The following is a 20080-nucleotide window of genomic DNA, read 5'->3' on the forward strand; positions in this document are numbered from 1 at the left end:
CACTTGGAGGAGGCACTGAGGATGGAAAGGGCACAGAATGTACTCTGGGTGCGGGACTCCAAGAGTGGCTCAGTAGTACCACCACAGACCGAGCTGGTTGGGTCCTACTGGACACAGCTACTAGACTGGGACTGCAGCAGGCAGTGAGGGGACCAACAAGAAGGAAAAACACACTTGACCTCATTGTCACCAACCTGCCTGACAATGGGAATGAGGGGAAGTCAATGGGAATTAGGGGGAGAACCCTCTGCTGGTTGGAATCATACCCGACACAAAGGATGATGGTTGTGGTGGCTGGTGGTCAATCATCTATCTCATCCTTAGGACATCACTGCAGGAGTTCCTCAGGGAAGTGTCCTAGGACCAACCGTCTTTAGCTGCTTCATCAATGACCTTCCTTCCATCATAAGGTCAGAAGTGGGGATGTTTGCAGATGACTGCGTAATGTTCTGCACCATTCGTAACTCCTCAGTGAAGCAGTTCATATCCAAATAAAGCAGGACTTGGACAATATCCAGGCTTTGGCTGACAAGTGGCAAGTAACATTTGAGCCACTCAAGTGCCAGGCAATGATCATCTCCTACACCTCAGAGGCTGCAGCAGCAGAGAAGGTAGCTCATCACCATCTTCTCAAGGGCAACTAGGGATGGGCAATAAATGCTGGCTTAGCCAGTATTTATAACGCCAGTAAATTAATAAAATTTCTCTCCATTAGCTTGATAGAGTCCTTATAAATTCAATCCACAAATCATCTCCTTCCATCCTGCTCCCTCTAAGGATTCCATCTGATTCTGTAAATTTCTTTGCTCTATCTGTCTGCAGATGAGATTTTCCACGCCACCACCTTCAAGATGTTTTCTTCTTACCTTAACTGTAAATCTCCCAAAAAAGTCAACAGGGTCTAAGTTGTACGTCCTCTATTTCTTGCATCTGCCCTTACCCCTCTCCTTCCTGGAATAAGGATAAAGCTTCCTTCACCTTCACATCCATTCTACCAGCATCCCAATTTATTCCCTAATTTCCAGGATTTTGCCAGCAGGTGCATTTTCCCCTCCCTTTCAGTCGTCTATAGGTACTGCTCAACTCTCCCATTCAGAAAATTCCCTGCTCCACTCTCCCATTCATAAAATTCCCTGCTCCACTCTCCCATTCGTAAAATTCCCTGCTCCACTCTCCCATTCGTAAAATTCCCTGCTCCACTCTCCTATTCAGAAAATTATTTTTCATGCAACTGCAGGGGATGCAATGTTTTCCCTTTTATCTCTTTCCTACTCGCTGTTTGGAGAACCAAATTACCCTTCAGGGTGAAACAATAATCACTTGCATTTCTTCCAGTTTTGTGTGTTGTACTTTGCGCTCACAGCGTGGTTTCGTCCAGTTCTTGTAACCACTTGTCAAAATGCTTCCTTGCAATCTGCAGGAGCATCTATCTGCTTGCTTCTATACATCGGTCAGTCTAATTCTCCAGAAAATATCAAATAAAGTTAGAGATGGTGGAATCTCCAATGGTCGTCCCGAAATTCCAGGCAGTCCAGCAACCCTTGTGGAAAGTTAACATTTTGAGCCAGGGCCCCTTCCGAAGAACTGACTTCTCTTGCCGCTGGAGAATGCTTGACTGGCTGACTTTACTGTTGGTGACTCCAGTTCCCCGTTCCACTCCCACTTTGATCTCCGAGTTACCCCCCCCCCCCCCTTCAGCAACGCCTGGTTTGAGCTCTAGAACAAAAAAACTTCATCTTCTGAAGTATATCGCAACATTGAGATTAATATTAATCTTAACAGTTTCGGGTAAATTACTTTTCGAAGGTGTGATTGTAATTTTTGTTTCAACTTTTCTCCAGTTTTTCCCAACAACAGGATTAAAACATTATTTTATTTCGGAACCTTTGTTCTGTATCTTATCACACGCACCCATTCCTTTCTTCTCTCCATCGTGTGCAACTTGAAACATCTCTGTCTTCTCTGTTTTCCGGTTCTGGTGAAGGACCCAGGACCCTAAAGTCGGGTCTGTTTCTGATCTCTGGAGACGCAGCTTGATCTACTGACCACTTCCAACCTTCTCTGCCTTTGCTAAACTTCAAAATAAATGTATTATCCAAGTATATTTGTGTCTCTATATACTTCACTGAGATCAATTTTCTTGCAGACATTCAAGGTAGAACAAAAATACAATAGGATCAATGACAAATTACACACAAATACTGACAAGCAGCCAATGTGCACCAGACAAAATGTACAAATACAAAAAAACAATAAATAAACCACGATGAGAATATGAATTGTAGAATCATTGAAAGCGAGTGCATAAGTTTTGTTCAGTGTTGTGGTGAGTGAAGTTATCCGGTTGGTTCAGGATCTTGATAGTTGAAAGGTAATAAATGTTTCTGTACTTGGTGGTGTGGGACCCAAGGCTCCTCTTTTCCACTTCGCTAAGTGCGCCCTACCTGGCGGGTTGCAGGGCGTAGCATTGCTCCTCCTTCATTCTGATGGAGATTTGTGTCCTGGGTTTCTATAGCTACGACACGGCCGCTACAGCCCTTAGGTAATTATTTCCCCAGTTCTGAAGTCGGATTTCATAAGTCCGCGCCGCCGTCGCTGCTGCTCGGGAGCGCCTTTCGCTTTTGACACTTAAAGTAGTTGGCACATTGATTCAACTGACACCACCAAGAAGTTTCCGGACGAGTCAATGGTCGCCCCAAAATTCCCGGGGTGTCAAGAAACATGGAACGTAACCAAGGAACATGCTTCAAGCATTTGTGGTGACATTCAGAACTAGAAGAGGAGCGTCTGAAAATTGGAATCCTGGCCAAAAGCAATGGACGATATTTGCTGGGAGTAGTGCAGGAAATTAAATCTCTGCAGCTATGAAGGAGCTGGGAGGAGAGGCCCGGATTTATCACCAGCTCACGGTGAGCGAAAATGTGTGCGGTTGGATAGAACCAAAGTTAAATTCTGGCTATCGAACGCCATCCTTGTTTCTAAATTTGTTCGGAATAAGCTGTTGTAATTAAAAATTAAAAACTGGCTGGTTGTTTGGCTACATGTCCGTTCCAAATAAAACAGTCCTGAAGGGAAAAGTTGGCGTTAGGATTAGAGTCAAGGTACTTGATATGCTTCATGATAATAAGTGACTACGCAGAGCGAGATCATACAGTGAAATCACCAGCAAAACAGGATTTTGAGTTGCTGGGAAGAAGGTAAAGAGAAACAGACTGCTGTGTCTTGCTCTTGCAGACAACAGTCATTGACCCAAATTCGGCCTTTATTAAGCAAACAGGAGGAAATCTGCAGATGCTGGAAATTCAAACAACACACACAAAATGCTGGTGGAACACAGCAGGCCAGGCAGCATCTATAAGGAGAAGCACTGTCGACGTCTGGTGCCCAGACCCTTGGTCGGGCTTATAGATGCTGCCTGGCCTGCTGTGTTCCACCAGCATTTTGTCTGTGTTGTTCGGCTTCTATTATATTTTTTTGTAAACTGTATGTTTACTACTGTTTTATATGTGCTCTAGGTGCCTTGTGCTATGTACGACTGTTGGTACTGTGTTTTGCACCATGTTCGAGAAGCCTGTTTGACTTATTTCATGGGTATTAATGCATGGCTGAATGACAATTAAAATTGAACTTGATCTTGCAAATTAGGAGAGAACCACTTTGCTCTTCAGACCGGCTCTACCATTCAAAGTGATCATGATCAACCATTCAAATTCAGTCGCCTGTTCCTGCTTTTTGCACGTTTCTCACTACGTCTTTAGTCCTTAGAGCTTTGGTACATCTCACTCCTTGTTGAGAATTCTGCAGACTCACCAATCTGTGGGTGAAGAAATTTCTCCTCATCTCACCATCAGGAACGTCTTTCCTCTACTTTGTCTACTAGTGCTTAAAGTTTATGATAAATTTCAATAAGGTCCCCTCTCATTCTAAGTGATCATCCCTGGCGATTCATTCCCACCATCTTACGAATCAGTCTGGTTAACTGTTGCAGGGCTCCCTCCACAGCAAGAACATCCTCAGATAAGGAGACACAAGCTGCATGCAGGGTACCAGGTTTCATCTAAACAAAGCCTTGTATATCCTTAGGATTTGAGTAAATGGCCAAGTAAGACGTCTTGCCCGTGAACTCAAATCCACTCACTATGACCCCCTTACTGCTGTAATCATTTGCAACATATTCGTGCTTAATTTCATCAGCTCATGTACAAGGACACCCTGCTCTGGTACCTTCCTTTGTCCTGCCTTATCAGATTCATTATTTACCTTCTGTTTTGTTATCAAAGTAGATTGGTGGTGGCATCCTTCGGTCTCGAGAGACCATGGATCTGCGCCTGGAGTTTCCAGGGCGCAGGCCTGGGCAGGGTTGTATGGGAGACCGGCAGTTGCCCAAGCTGCAGGCCTTCCCCTCTCCACGCCACCGATGTTGTCCAAGGGAAGGGCACTAGGACCCATACAGCTTGGCACCGGTGACATCGCAGAGCAATGTGTGGTTAAGTGCCTTGCTCAAGGACACAAACACACTGCCTCAGCTGAGGCTCGAACCAGTGACCTTCAGGTTACTAGTCTGATGCCTTGCCCACTAGGCCACGCGCCAACACTATCAAAGTAGAAAGCCTCTCATTTATTTACTTAACACCATATCTGACATCCAATAGCCTACTCACTCAACTTGTCCATGCCACAGAGGACCATAGAACATAGAAAACCTACAGCACAATACAGGCTCTTCGGCCCACAAAGTTGTGCCAAACATGTCCTTACCTCAGAACTACCTAGGCATACCCATAGCCCTCTATTTTTCTAAGCTCCGTGTATTCATCCAGGAGTCTCTTAAAAGACCCTATCGTTCCTGCCTCCACCGCCGCCGCTGGCAGCCCATTCCACGCACTCACCACTCTGAGTAAAAAACTTACCCCTGACATCTCCTCTGTACCTACTTCCAAGCACCTTAAAACTATACTCTCTTGTGCTAACCATTTCAGCCCTGTGAAAAAGCCTCTGACTATCCACATGATCAATGCCTCTCATCATCTTGTACACCTCTATCAGGTCACCTCTCATCCTCCGTTTCTCCAAGGAGAAAAGGCCAAGTTCACTCAACCTATTCTCATAAGGCATGCTCCCCAATCCAGGCAACATCCTTGTAAATCTCCTCTGCACCCTTTCTATGGCTTCCACATCCTTCCTGTACTGAGGCGACCAGAACTTAGCACAGTACTCCAAGTGGGGTCTGACCAGGGTCCTATATAGCTGCAACATTACCTCTTAAAATCAATCCCATGATTGATGAAGGCCAATACACCATATGCCTTCTTAACCACAGAGTAAGCCTGTGTAGCAGCTTTGAGTGTCCTAAGGACTCGGACCCCAAGATCCCTCTGATCCTCCATACTGCCAAGAGTCTTGCCATTAATACTATATTCTGCCATCATATTTGACCTACCAAAATGAACCACTTCACACTTATCTGGGTTGAACTCCATCTGCCACCTCAGCCCAGTTTTGCATCCTATCAGGTCCCGCTGTAACCTCTGACAGCCCTCCACACTATCCACAACAACCCCTCACCTTTGCATCATCAGCAAATTTACTAACCCACCCCTCCACTTCCTCATCCAGGTCATTTATAAAAATCACAAAGAGTAAGGGTCCCAGAACTTGAGACCTTGAGGGTCACCACTGGTCACCGACCTCCATGCAGAATATGACTTGTTTACAACCACACTTTGCCTTCTGTTGGCAAGCCATTTCTGGATCCCCAAAACAATGTCCCCTTGGATCCCATGCCCCCTTACTTTCTTGATAAGCCTTGCATGTGGTACCTTATCAAATGCCTTGCTAAAATCCATATACACTACATCTTTGGCTCTACCTTCATCAACGTGTTTAGTCACATCCTCAAAAAATTCATTCAGGCTCATAAGGCACGACCTGCCTTTGACAAAGCCATGCTGGATATTCCTAATCATATTATGCTGCTCCAAATGTTCATAAATCCTGCCTGTCAGGATCTTCTCCATCAACTTACCAACCACTGAAGTAAGACTCACTGGTCTATAATTTCCTGGGTTATCCCTACTCCCTTTCTTGAATAAGGGAACGACATCCGCAACCCTCCAATCCTCCAAGTCTCTCTTGTCCTCATCGATAACGCAAAGATCATTGCCCCGAGGCTCCTCCCTCGCTTCCCACAGTAGCCTGGGGTACACCCCATCCAGTCCCGGTGTCTTATCCAACCTGATGCTTTCCAAAAGCTCCTCTTCCTTAATATCTACATGCTCAAGCTGTTCAGTCCGCTGCAAGTCATCCCTACAATCGCCAAGATCCTTTTCTGTAGTGAATACTGAAGCAAAGTATTCATTAAGTACCTCTACCATATCTCCTGCAGTTCCATACACACTTTTCCACTGTCACACTTGATTGGTCCTATTTTCTCACCTCTTATCCTCTTGCTCTTCACATACTTGTCGAATGCCTTGGGATTTTCCTTAATCCTGTCCACCAATTCATTCTCATGGCCTCTTCTGGCTCTCCTAATTTCATTCTTAAACTCCTTCCTGCCAGCCTTATAATCTTCTAGATCTCCATCATTACCTAGTTTTTTGAACCTTTCGTAAGCTCTTCTTTTCTTCTTGACTAGATTTACATCATCCTTTATACACCATGGTTCCTGTCAATACCATCTGTTCCCTGTCTCTTTGGAATGTATCTACACACACACAAATACCCCTGAACATTTGCCACATTTCTTCCGTACGTTTCCCTGAGAACATCTGTTCCCAATTTATGCTTCCAAGTTCCTGCCTGATAGCTTCATATTTCCCCTTACTTCAATTAAACATTTCCCTAACTTGTCTGTTCCTATCCCTCTCCAATGCTTTGGTAAAGGAGATAGAATTGTGATCACTGTCTCCAAAATGCTCTCCCACTGAAAGAACTGGTACCTGACCAGGTTCATTTCCCAATACCAAATCAAGTACAGGCTCTCCTCTTGTAGGCTTATCTACATATTGTGTCAAGAAACCTTCCTGAACACACCTAACAAACTCCACCCCATCTAAACCCCTCACTCTAGGGAGATGCCAATCAATATTTGGGAAATTAAAATCAACCACCACAACAACCCTGTTATTGTTACTCCTTTCCAGAATCTGTCTCCCTATCTGCTGCCCCTCGGTGTCCCTGTTACTATTGGGTGATCTGTAAAAAACACCCAATGGAGTTATTGACCCCTTCCTATTCCTAACTTCCACCCAGAGAGACTCCGTAGACAACCCCTCCATTACTTCCTCCTTCCTCCTTTTCAGCAGCCATGACACTATCTCTGATCAACAGTGCCACACACCCACCTCTTTTGCCTCCCTCCCTATCCTTTCTGAAACATCTAAAGACTGGCACTTGAAGTAGCCATTCCTGCCTCTGCACCATCCAAGTCTCTGTAACGGCCACAACATCATAGCTGCAAGTGCTGATCCACACTCTAAGCTCATCTGTTTTATTCATAATCCTCCTCGCATTAAAATAGACACATCTCAAACCTCTCTGCATCCTCCTCACCATTCTTACCCAGCTTTGTGTCATTGCCATATCTGGAGATATTGAGTTTAATTCCTTCATCTAAATCATTAGCATAAGTTGTGAACAGTTATGATCCCAGCACTGAAACTTGTATTACTCCACTTACGCCTGCCACCCAGAAAGAACACATTTACTTCAGCTGTTTTCTGTCCAATAATCCATTTCATATTACTGTCAACATGTTAACTGCTATCTCATAGGCTTTAATTCTCTGCACTGATCTCTTACATGGCACCCTGTCAAAGTCCTTTAAAAGTCCAAATACACTACATCCACCAGTTCTGTTCCTTCCATTCTACAAGATACATTCTCAAAAAATTCCAGCAAGTTTGTCAAGCATGATTTCCCTTTTGCAAATGTATGCTGACTTTGACAAACGCAGCCACTGTTTCCAAACACTCTGCTATTAAATCTTTAATAATGGGCTCTGGCATTTTTCCCACTGCCAATGTCAGGTCAACTGTGATATTTCCCTGTTTTCTCTCTACTTTTTCTAAGTAGTGAGACTAAAAAGAAACCAGCAATCAACAACCTTGTGGTTATGTACTGCCTCTCAAACAGCAAATCTTCTAAGACACTTCACAGGAGAATTTTTAAACAAAACTTGCCTTTAAATCACATGACATAAAAAAGTAGTTAACATGAGAGATTGGTTTTAAAGATTATTACAGGAAAGAAGTGGAGAGTTTGACACAGAGAAATCCAGAATATAGGTCCTCGGCACCTGAAAGCCCCGCCAATAAATGTTGGAGAATTAAATTCTGGACTGGGGATAAAGCTAAAAGTTGAGTAGTGCAGAGATCTCAAAGAGTGAAGGTTGCAAAGATAGGGAAGGACAAGAACATGGCTGAATTTTCAAAGTAAGAATGATAATGTCAAAACAGAGGCATTTAAATGAAAACCAAGATTGGACAGCAAGCTGGACCGTTGGGTAAACATTGGACTGGTGATACGAAACTGAGCATGATGATTGAGGGCTGTATTGCAATAGGAAGCCCTTGACCTGTGAAACAATGATGGCATCCTCACTTCTTAATTCTGGATCTGAATATGTGAGGTATAATTAGCATTTACACAGATGATGTGACAAAATGTGGCATTGTTTATAGTGATTTTTACCACAATGTTATATTCACATAACATTGAACACCAGAGGTAACACTATACTACAGTAGTGAGTGGCTATAATATGTGGGCCAGACCTGGGAATAACACAATTTCGTCAGTCCATATTTCTCATGATATGCCAAATCGCATTGCTGTTCAATAACTAGAATATGCTTTGAGCAAAGTCTAAGAGAACAGTATGTCAGCAAGAGATGAGGTGATTATGTGATCATTGTAACCAATTATGAGGTAAAAAGAATCAAAAACTTATTGTAAGTATTTCTTAAATTAAGTCTGCAATCCCTCAACTGCTGTCTTCTTACAGAGCAACCTCTCCCCCCACCACCTCCATTATTTTTATTGCTCCCTGGGAAACTCCCACTGCCCCCAGGAGGACAATATCGTCAACTTTGCGAACCACTGGTGTAAATGGATACTTAATGGCCAATATAAATATGATGGATTGCAGCACCCTTCTCATGCTCTATGACACTAGGATTTAAGACATAGATAGCAGGTGTTAGCTTTATGACAAGTAAAATGAGAGAGGCAACCAAATCCATGGAAATGTAGGATCGTTTTTAAGTATTTTAACTGTGGTGTCAATACCTTAAGCTATCTAATTTACCTAAAGATTTAGAATCCTACCCTGAACGTTTCTCCCTCACACACACTCTCTCTCCTTTAGCTTACATCTTTGACTAAATGTTTGTTCATTTGTTCTACTGTCTTTTTTATAGTTGAGTGTCAATTTCAAAATCACGTTTGTGAAACAAACTAGATGTTTTACATTGTTAATAATGTCATGTAAATACAAATTATGTTTGTTGTTCCTCATCTGATTATTCAGAAGCAATGTTTTTTGTGATGCATGGAATGTTCGATAAAAATCCTGCTAGAAGCTGATTAAATCTGAAACCATGAAACCAAGCAGGCAAGCAACATATTCAGTAGAAGTTAGAATGTTTGCATTTGGTGCGTCTTTTAACTTTGTATTCTATTTGTGGTTTCTGATGCAAAGCAAAGCTTCCACGAGATATAGTATTTCACATGGAGGGGTTTTGCTTTTCTGCACGAAGTTCTGGAATTTGTGGTTGAGATTAAATTTCACATCTATTTATTAACATTTTTAACAAACTATATGTGGAGTGAGTTTCAAAGCAGTAATTGAATTAAGATGTCAATGCTACATTTAAATCAAAAGTCTGAAATCAGAATTTAGATTGCAGTGTTACACTATCTGTCATATTGTCATAGACATTTGCACTCTTTATTTCAGTTTGGCACTGAGAGGCATGCTGAATGAAGTAGAAATCGGTAATGTTGACCCTGGGGGATACAGATCAATTTTCCAGGCTACTGATTTGTGAAACCCAACAGGGGTGGTACTGAAAAGGAACATGGTGTTTCTGTGCAGTAGGTTTTGAACACTCAACAGGATGTTGTCAGATGCTTCCAGTGGATTGACTCATATGGTTTCAGTACTGCGGTGGGACCAGCTTGGTTGCCGCTAAGCCTAGAAATTGGGATCAGTGACAAAAGAACCATTAGAGGTGATTGTTATAGTGTATTGTGAACACACTAGACTAACATGCCAACCCTGTTCCTAACAGGTCACACAGCTTTCACTGAAAGCTCTCTCCAATTACCATTTATTTCTCAACAATAACGGTCAGATTGGTTTCACCCTTAGATTTATTTATATCATACTAAGAACTTTTCTCTGTAACTATGCTCTTTGGTGATTCACCCTTAACAAAAAAATGCACTGTATTCCTCTTGCCAAGTTGAACTATTGCTTCATGTCAGTGTATGATTGAATTTTTTAAAAAATGTTTTGTGGTTTTGACATTTCTGAGAAAGTATTTTCAACCCAATGGGTCATTGTATTCTACTCTGATCTGAGATGGCCAGAAATCTGATCTAAACATAGGGGAAAAAAACAAACTTGCATTTATATATCATTCGTCTTGACGTTAATCATTCCAAAATTCTTTACAGCCGGTGTAGCATTGTTGAAAGCCAATAGCCAAATTCCACACAGCAAACTCCTACAATCTATAATGTAATATTAACCCAGTGCTCTATTTAAGTAATGTTGATAGGTGGGGGGGGGGGGGGGAATAACCATTGGCTAGGATAACCCCACTGATCTTGCATGTAGTGTCAAGGGAGCTTTTTATATACACATAGCTAAAACAATGTAGACAATTTCTACATACCACCCAGAGGAGATCAACTTTTCCAATGTGGTTCTCTGCCAGAGTGTTGGCCAAAACTTTTTACTTGAGTCTCTGGTGTAGGATTTGTACCTTTCAAATTTGAACTAACTGAGCTAAGGCCAAATAATTACTAAAATAGACTGAGTAGACAAAAATGACCCTGTTTGTTTGCACTTACCATGTATTTTTGTGATCTGGAAATTTGATATCAGACAGAGCATATCCACAATAATTTCTTGATAGTTACTAATATCTCCAACTACACTGCAACATGTCTTACATGTGCCACCTCTGGTTGGGTTGTTACACATTCAGTGTACACCTGGCCATGTTATTGTGTACGCCTGTACTGGGGCTCGTTAGTACAAGTATCTATTCAGCCAATTATGTGGCAGCAATTCAATTCACAGAATCATGCAGAACTGGTCAAGAGGTTCAGTTGTTGTTCAGACCCAACAACAGAATGGGGAAGAAGTGTGATCTAAGTGACTTTGGCTGTGGAATGTTTGAATTGGTTTGGGTATCTCAGAAAATGCTGATGGGGGATTTTCATGCATAACTGTCTCCAGAGTTTATAGAGAATGGTGGGGAGAAAATCTAGTGATCAAAATTGCCTTGTTAATGAGAGAAGTGAGAGGAGAATGTCCAGATTGCTTCAAACTGACAGGAAAATGACAGTAACTCAAAAAGCCATCCGTAGTGTGCAGAAGGACATCTCTGAAAGAACAATACATTGAACCTTGAAGTTGATGGGCCACAGCAGCAGAAGACCACAAACATACACTCAGTGGGCCCTTTATTAGTTACAGGAGGTACCTAATAAAGTGGCCACCGAGTCTACCATAACATTATTTTCAGTTACATTGTCTGAATATTCTCTATTAATTTAATGATATTTAAATGTAAATTGCCAGAGTATTGTCCAGAGAAAAAAAGAGGTCACATGATTTTACAATATCACTGAGGTACATAAGGATTAAAATTCCCTTCAACTGCTAAAGAAATGGCATGACAAGGACAGGAAAAATTATCCCATTCAGTGAAATTATGGTTGAACTCTTGCCTACCTCTACTTGTCTCAGTTTATCTTTCTTTTACATACTGTAAGTATCCAGAAAAAAATAGAGATTTACTGAGGTAGCACCTTTTGTACTCTGAGTGGTTTCTACAATTGCTGTTTCGCAACTTCTCCATCAAACAGCCCAGTTCCAGTATTAATAGTGATGTCCCCAAGACAGCCCAAGTAGCAGGAAGGTGTTTCTCTCTATTCACTCTATCAGTTCTTCACACACATCAAAAAAGAACTAAATCAGATCATCCCTACATTTTTCATCTTCTCAGAAACTCATGGCTATTTTATATAATGTTATTTTTTATGATCAAACTTTTGGAGACATGATAACATATCTGCTGCCTGCGTAAGATCAGCAATGCCTTTCAAGATATGGCACCAAAAATTATAAAGTATACCAATTGAGCTCTAATCTGTGACTTATACTGGTTTAGCATTTCTTACTCACTTTTATATCCTAATGCCCTATTTATAAAAACTAATTTTTTTAGTACCTGACCACTCTGTTTAAATGCTTTGTGTACTTAGAGTTGTAAATCTCTTTGGATCTCCTAGCTTTTCATTATCTGATGTTTATCAATGTACATTAAATTGATAATGCAAGAACATTCTTGCCTTAATTGTTTTAAAAGAACAAGTACCCCCTATCTAATGTAATACAATAATTTAAAATTATCTACTACTCTGCCTGATCATATTTCTGTTACAGTCACTGTGTTCTCAACTAATACGCTGATTTGATTCTAATCTCAATAGTGCACTTCCACTGTGAAATCTTGGGTTTGAACAGATATTTGAACCAAGGATCGTCACTAGTTCAATAATCTTTGCACAAGCCGCTTTAATTCTATTTCAATACTCAGATTGATTGAAAGGTTTACTGCATTTAAGCAAAAGCTAAAGGTTAAAGCCACTTTCGGATTTTGGATTACACTAGTGCTGTCCAACCACCTTGCTCCTTCCATCTCAACACAGGTACCTGCACACCTGTATTTGTAAAGTGATACTTGCTGAGGCAGCATGTTGTGCTAGGAATCCTTGCCTATTGCTGATGCCTCCCAATGAGTAATTACTCCACAGCTCGGTGTGAGAGTCTGCCTGGTGTTGGACAGTCTACAGCAGGCGGTAAGGCTGTATCCAGGCTGTAAGCTGCCCGCCACCGCTGGAGATAGGCGTAGACCCCCCAGACTCCACCATCTCCCTTATTACTTCACTGAATGTGATGGAAGCTGCTGTGTCTCTCTCTCTTTTCCTGGACAGCTCTCCCAGCCCAGCAATTCCTGCAAGGTAACAAGATGGCCTCTCTACAGCAAACTGTTGCTAATTCATTGCTGAACTCCTGTCAGAGTCCTTTGATCCCTTGGGGCCCAGGGGGAGATAGTGGCTTGGATTCATAGCTCTCTCAGTGCTTGGAAGCAGATGCTGATGACTGAGAGTTATTTCTCAGACTGGAGCGTTGTGTCTAGTGGTGTGCCACAGGGGTTGACACTGAGATCTTGTATATAAAAGATGTGAATGAGCAAGGAACGATTAATAAGTTTACAGATGATACTAAGATAAGTGGTGTTGGTGACAGTGTAGAAGGTTGTGAAAATTACAGGGGGATCTTGATCAGCTAGGAATGAGCGCTAAAGCTTAGCAAATGGAAGTACAACTGAAAGTGTAAAAAGACCCTGATGTGAGTGATATACAGGCCTCCGAATAGTAGCCAGGATGGGGGCTACAAATTACAAAGGGGGATAGAAAAGGCATGTCAAAAGAGTAATGTTACTATGGTCATGGGGGATTTCAGAGATTGGGAAAATCGGGTTAGTGCTAGATCCCAAGATGGAGAATATATAGAATGCCCACAGGATGGCTTTTTAGAGCAGCTTGTGGTTGAGCCCAGTAGGATATCAGCTATTCTAGATTGGGTGTTGTGTAATAAACTGATTTGATTAGGGAGCTTAAGGTAAAGGAACCCTTAGGAGACATTGATCATAATATGGTCAAATTCACCCTGCAATTTGTGAGGGAGAAGCTAAAGTCAGATGTATCACTATGGAGTAAAGGGAATTACAGAGGCATGAGAGAGGAGCTGGCCAAAGTTGATTGGAAGGGGATGCTAGCAGAGATGACACCAGTGGCAGTAGTTTCTGTGAGGAATTTGGAAGGCGCAGGATAGATGCATCCAACAAAGAGGAAGAAGTATTCTAAAGGCAGGATGATGCAACCATGGCTGACAAGGGAAGTCAAAACCAACATAAAAGCAAAAGAGAGGGTATATTATGGAGCAAAATTTAGTGGGAAGTTAGAGGACTGGGAAACATAAAAACCAACAGAAGGCAACTAAAAAAGCCAAAGTTCAAAGTAAATTTTATTATCAATGTACATATATATCACCTTATACAACACTGAGTCATTTTCTTTTCGGAATACTCAATAAATATATAGAATGATAACCATAATGGAATCCGTGAAAGACCCCCCCATCTAAGGTGTTCAACCAGAGTGCATAAGACAACAAGCTGGGCAAATAGAAAAAGAGGAAACAATAATAATAATAAATAAATAAGCAAAAAATATCGAGAACATAAGACAAAGAGTTCTTCAAAGTGAGTCCATTCATTGTGGGAACATTTCAGTGATGAGGCAAGTGAAGTTTGAGTGAAGCTATCCCCTTTGGTTCAAATGTCTGATGGTTGAGGGGTAATAACTGTTCCTGAACCTCGTGGGGTGAATCCTGAGGCTCCTGTACCTCCTTCTTGATGGCAGCAGCAGGGAGAGGGCATTGGCTTGATGATGAAATAATAACAATAAGGGGGAAAAGGGTGAAATATGAAGGTACATAGGACTAAAAGAAAAAGGAGTAGCAGTAGGCCATCTAGACTGTTGAGCCTGCTCCACCATTCAATAAGATCATGGCTGATCTGGCCACAGACTCATCTCCACCTACCTGCCTTTTCCCCATAACCTAGACATAAGGTAAGCTAGCCAACAATATTAAGAGGATACCAAATGTTTTATTTCAGAGATATATATATATATATATATATATATATATATATACATATATATATATATAGAGAGAGAGAGAGAGAGAGAGAGAGAGAGAGAGAGAGAGAGAGAGAGAGAGAGAGAGAGAGAGAGAGAGAGAGTAAAAGAGAGGTGAGAGTAGATATTGGACCACTGGAAAATGACGCTGAAGGGGTAGTAATAGGGGACAAGGAAATGGAGGATGAATGGAATAAGTATTTTGCATCAGCCTTTGAATTGAATTGAATTCAATACAATACAATTCAATTCAGTTGAAGATACTATTAGTATGGCAGATGTTCAAAAGTGTCAGGGGAAGAAGTGAGTGCAATTGCTATTATTAGGGAGTAGGTGCTTGGGAAACTGAAAGGTCTGAAGGTAGATAAGTCACCTGGACCAGATGTTCTGAAGCAGGCAGTTGAAGAGATTGTGGAGGCATTAGTAATACTCTTTCAAGATTCTCTAGATTCTGGAATAGTTCCGGAGGATGTGAAGATTGCAAATGTCACTCCACTTTTCAAGAAGTGAGGGAGGGAGAGGAAAGGAAATTATAGGCCAGTTAGTCTGACCTGACTGGTTGGGAAGATATTGGAGTCCATTGTTAAGGACATTGTTTTCAGATACTTGAAGGCACATGATAAAATGGACCAAAGTCAGCATGGTTTCCTTAAGGGAAAATGTTGCCTGACAAATCTGTTAGAATTCTTTGAGGAAATAAACAAATAGACAAAGGAGAATCGGTGGATGTTTGTACTTGGATTTTTCAGTAGGCCTTTGTTAAGGTTCTGCATAGGATGCTGTTGAACAAGATACGTACCTATGCTATTGCAGGAAAGATACTAACATAGACAGAGCATTGGCTGATTGGCAGAAGGCAATACGTGGGAATAAAGTGAGCCTTTTCTGTTTGGAAGCCAGTGATTAGTGGTGCTTCATAGGGATCAATGTTGGGACCAATTCTTTTTACGCCGTATGTCAATGATTTGGATGACAGAGTTGATGGCTTTGTGACCAAGTTTACAGATGATATGAAAGTACGTGGAGGGGCAGGTAGTGTTGAGGAAGCAGGGAATCAAAGGTTTCAAAAAGGTGCAATTTAATGTCAGAGAAATGTATACAATATACATCCTGAAATGCTTTTTCCTCACAACCATCCATGGAAACAGAGAAGTGCCTCAAGAATGAACGACAGTTAAACGTTAGAACCCCAAAGTCCCCCCCAGCTCCCCTCCCTCCCTTGCGTAAGTGGCAGCAAGCAATGATTCCCCTCCCCCCACCGGCAAAAATAAAGCGCACCCGCTACCAGCACTCAAGCGTGAGCAAAGCAATAGCAAAGACACAGACTTGCAGTTACCCCAAAGACTACATTGTTCACCTGGTCATTTGACATGCTGCAGGCTGTCTCTCTCCTAGTAAGGGAGAAAGAGGTGACTCCATTTTCCAACGAGTGGGGAGACATAACAAACCACTTGCTGGTTAAAAGCCCGTTACATCGCTTTTTTCGAGCTCTGTGCTTGAAGATCACAAGGATCCCGGGTTCCCAGGCACACAGCAGATGTCCCGACTCCCGCAACAACACACGGGTCTCCTGTGGCGACACCAACCCTCGATCCGCCCGTCTCCAGTTCCTCGAGATCCCAGGCTTCTGAATCTGTGCCGAAATCTTAGGCCAAGCCTTTGGCTGCTGAATAGCAGCTGATTGTGTCCCATTCCCGCAAAGAACCGTCGCCAGCATGGAACTGCAGGTCAGGGTCTTCAAAAGGACATTGAAAGCGAAAAATAGAGATATTAAAGATGGAAATAGAACTGTTTTTGAGGATGCAAGCAAAGGAGTCACTGCTGGGCCCCTTAACTACTTAGCTCCGGGAAGTATCTGGTCATTCACTACAGTAGAAGGAATACAAGCATAGATTATTTTCTAACCAAGGAGAAAATTCAAAAATCCGAGGTGTAAAGGAACTTGGGAGTCCTTGTGCAGGATTTCTTAAAGGTGAATTTTCAGTTTGAGTCGGTGGTGAGGAAGGCAAATGCAATGTTAACATGCATTTCGAGAGGACTAGAATATAAAAATGAGGACGTAATGCTGAGTCTTTACAAAGCACTGGTGAGGCCTCACTTGGAGTACTGTGAGCAGTTTTGGGCCCCTTATTAAAAAAAGATGTGCTGACATTGGAGAAGGTCCAGAGGAGGTTCATATGAATGATTCCAGGAAGAAAGACTGTATGAGGAGTGATTGATGGCTCTGGGCCTCTACTCACTGGAATTTATAAGATTGAGAGGGGATCTCATTAAAACCAATTGAATGTTGTAAGGTCCAGATAGAGTGGTTATGGAGAGGATGTTTCTTGTGGTAGAGGAGTCTAGGACCAGAGAGTACAGCCTCAGAACAGAAGGACGTCCATTTAGAATAGAGATGAGGAAGAAATTCTTTAACCAGAGTGTGGTAAGTATGTGGAATTCATTGTCACAGGCAGCTGTGGAGGCCAGGTCATTGGTTGAACTTAAGGTGGAAGTTGTTAGGTTCTTAATTAGTCAGGGAGAAGGCAGGAGAATTTGATTGAGAGGGAAATGGATCGTTCATGATGAAATGACGGAGCAGGCGATGGGCTGAATGGCCTGATTCTGCTCTTGTGTCTTATGGACTTACTGCCTTACAGATTTGCATTCAGGTAAATGTGAGATATTACATTTTGGATGATCAAACCAGGGTAGGACTTAGACAGTGAATGGTAAGACCCTGGGGGTATTATGGAACAGAGGGACCTGGGAGTGGAAGTGCACAGCCCACTGAATGTGGCATCACCGCTAGAGAGAGTGGTGAAGAAGGCAGACTTCATCAATCAGGACATTGAGCACAGGAGCTGGGAGGTTATGATGCAATTATACAGGATGTTAGTGAGGCCTCATAGAGAATAGTGCACAGTTTTGATCACCTTGCTGTAGGAAAGATGTTATTGAAGTAGAAAGGGTTTACCAGGATGTTGTCTGGACCTGGGGTCTGACTGACGAGGAAAGGTTGCATAGACTAGAACTTTATTTCCTGGAACGTAGAAGACTGAGGGTTGACCTGTTAGAGGTATGTAAGATCACGAGGGGAAGAGATAGAGTGAAAGCACAAAGTCCTTTTCTTAGAGGGGTGGTGCTAAAAACAAAAGGACAGAGGTTTAAAATCAGTGGAGAGATATTTAAATGAGGCAGCTCTTCACACAAAGGGTGTTGATGACCTTAATAACTTTATTTTGCACCTACCAGATATCCCCTCTATTCTCTCCATCCTCCCCCTGCCCCTTTGCAATTTAAATCGCGGTCTTCTCGTTTTTCTGATGAAGACTACTTGTGCTAAAATATCAGCTCCGTTTGCCCATCCAGTGTCACTGCTTACTTTGCTGAATGTTTCTGATTTCCGGCACCTGCACGTTCTTTTTTGCTGACTTCCCTCTAATGTTCTGGATAATGCTTTGACTTCATCCAAGATCACAAAATGAAACACATCACCTGATTGTTATTGGTGGTCCTCAGACTATTTGGTTCTAGATTAGTTGCTGCATTTCACACATCTCCATGGTGAAACATCACAAGGACATCTTTACCCCTAAGCTGAGGCGGTAAAAGGTGCCATGGGAATGCAAATCTTCCTTCATTCGCACTGTTCAGAAGCCCCACCATTTTCCATAAAGGAAGTAGTTACATCATAGAAGGCTGTTTATTGCTATGGATACATTTATTATGAAAACAAAGCCGTGAGAAGCTTTTTAAAGATTAGGTGAAGTATAAAGAAGAAATGTCACAATGGGTGGGCAGGATGTGAACTAGGATGCTTCTGATTGCCAGGCAGGAATGGAAAGTCTTGATCCATTGGGTGGGAGTGGAAATGTTTTGTGCTGCGCTGGTTAATGCTCTGAATTACCAGGAATAGTGTCAGCATTCTGGTGCCGAGAACTAGAACTCTGTCAAATTGTGTCATGGTGGTTTCAGGGGACGTTACCGGTTCTCTTCCCCTACCTGCACTCTCTCAGCCCCAGGGAAGAATACTGAGGAAGATAGGCTCACCTGGGGCACTTTATTGTTCCCTTGTTTGTAGTCCGGTGTTTGGCTTTCTGTACCTCTTCTTGGTTGAAGAACCTGAAGGAACTAGTTCTCAAAAAACATTCTTCAAAATAAGAACACATTACTGGATATCATAAACTTGATTAGGTCACAGGGATAGGGCTCTAGAATTCTATATCTTTAGTTTGTTTTTTAAAATTCTCTGTGCATACAACAAATATGGGACTGAATGTGCAGTATGAATCTTACTGAAAAAATACAGGTAGGATTTTATAGAATATAGAACTGGCTGTTTCTTCGTTATACAGTAATCTGTTTTCACTAACTTGCCTTTTGCTTGAATGTTGGTTTGAGCTAACCTTTCCGTGCGACTCATTCGCTGAGACCGATAAGGTCAAGCGCCACACCAGTGTCTGCCTGGCTTTTGTCGACCCGTCTCTGCCTTTTCTACCTGCAGCCCTGACTATTTCAATGTTCTCCTTGTCTTCCCACCTTTAGAGCGGACCTCAGCTAGTATGAGCATAACTTTTGTATTTACATGAGGGTCCTGAACTTACCTGCATTTCCATCAGTAACAGCCAAAAGTGCCAAAAAAGACCAAGCCCATGACTAAGTGATGGGATGCATTGTGCTGGCCATCACTTATGCTATGGATTTTAAAAATAAGTATTTTACTACAGATAGGTAAAGTAGTAGTCTTATTTTTATCTGAATCTTATATTTTAACTGGAAAATAAAAATTAACATGCCATTTATTAAGGATAAGATTCTCTTTTCAGGTTATGTTTTTCTGTGAGCTTCCTCTCAATGTTCACTAAAGCCACGGAAATAGGTCAGAACCGTTTTGCATTACCTTTATATATGTGATCCTGACTTTGGCAGACAGAACCTTTTCCCTTTGTTCAGTGTACATGTAGTTATCCCGGGTCTCTTTATGGGCTGTTGTGATCCTCTTTTTGTCAACTCCCTCTTGGAGCTCAATAACAGCACAAAACAGAATGAATCAGAATCAGGTTAATTATCATTGACATAAGTCATGAAA

At 42.0% G+C, this 20080-nt stretch overlaps 1 protein-coding gene across 2 annotated transcripts in view; it reads left to right on the top strand.

Moving 5' to 3' along the window:
- Window positions 1–2570: 2570 nt before the first annotated feature.
- Window positions 2571–20080, top strand: part of LOC140735557 (kinesin-like protein KIF19) — a 173386-nt gene continuing 155876 nt past the window's right edge. For both annotated transcript variants that reach the window (XM_073060742.1, XM_073060743.1), the window contains exon 1: window positions 2571–2909. In XM_073060742.1, coding sequence (XP_072916843.1) covers window positions 2865–2909 — 45 coding nt within the window. In that variant the 5' untranslated portion in view covers window positions 2571–2864. The remainder of the gene's footprint in view (window positions 2910–20080) is intronic.

This window comes from Hemitrygon akajei, chromosome 11, assembly GCF_048418815.1.
Source record: "Hemitrygon akajei chromosome 11, sHemAka1.3, whole genome shotgun sequence".
In the NCBI taxonomy this organism is placed as follows: domain Eukaryota; kingdom Metazoa; phylum Chordata; class Chondrichthyes; order Myliobatiformes; family Dasyatidae; genus Hemitrygon; species Hemitrygon akajei.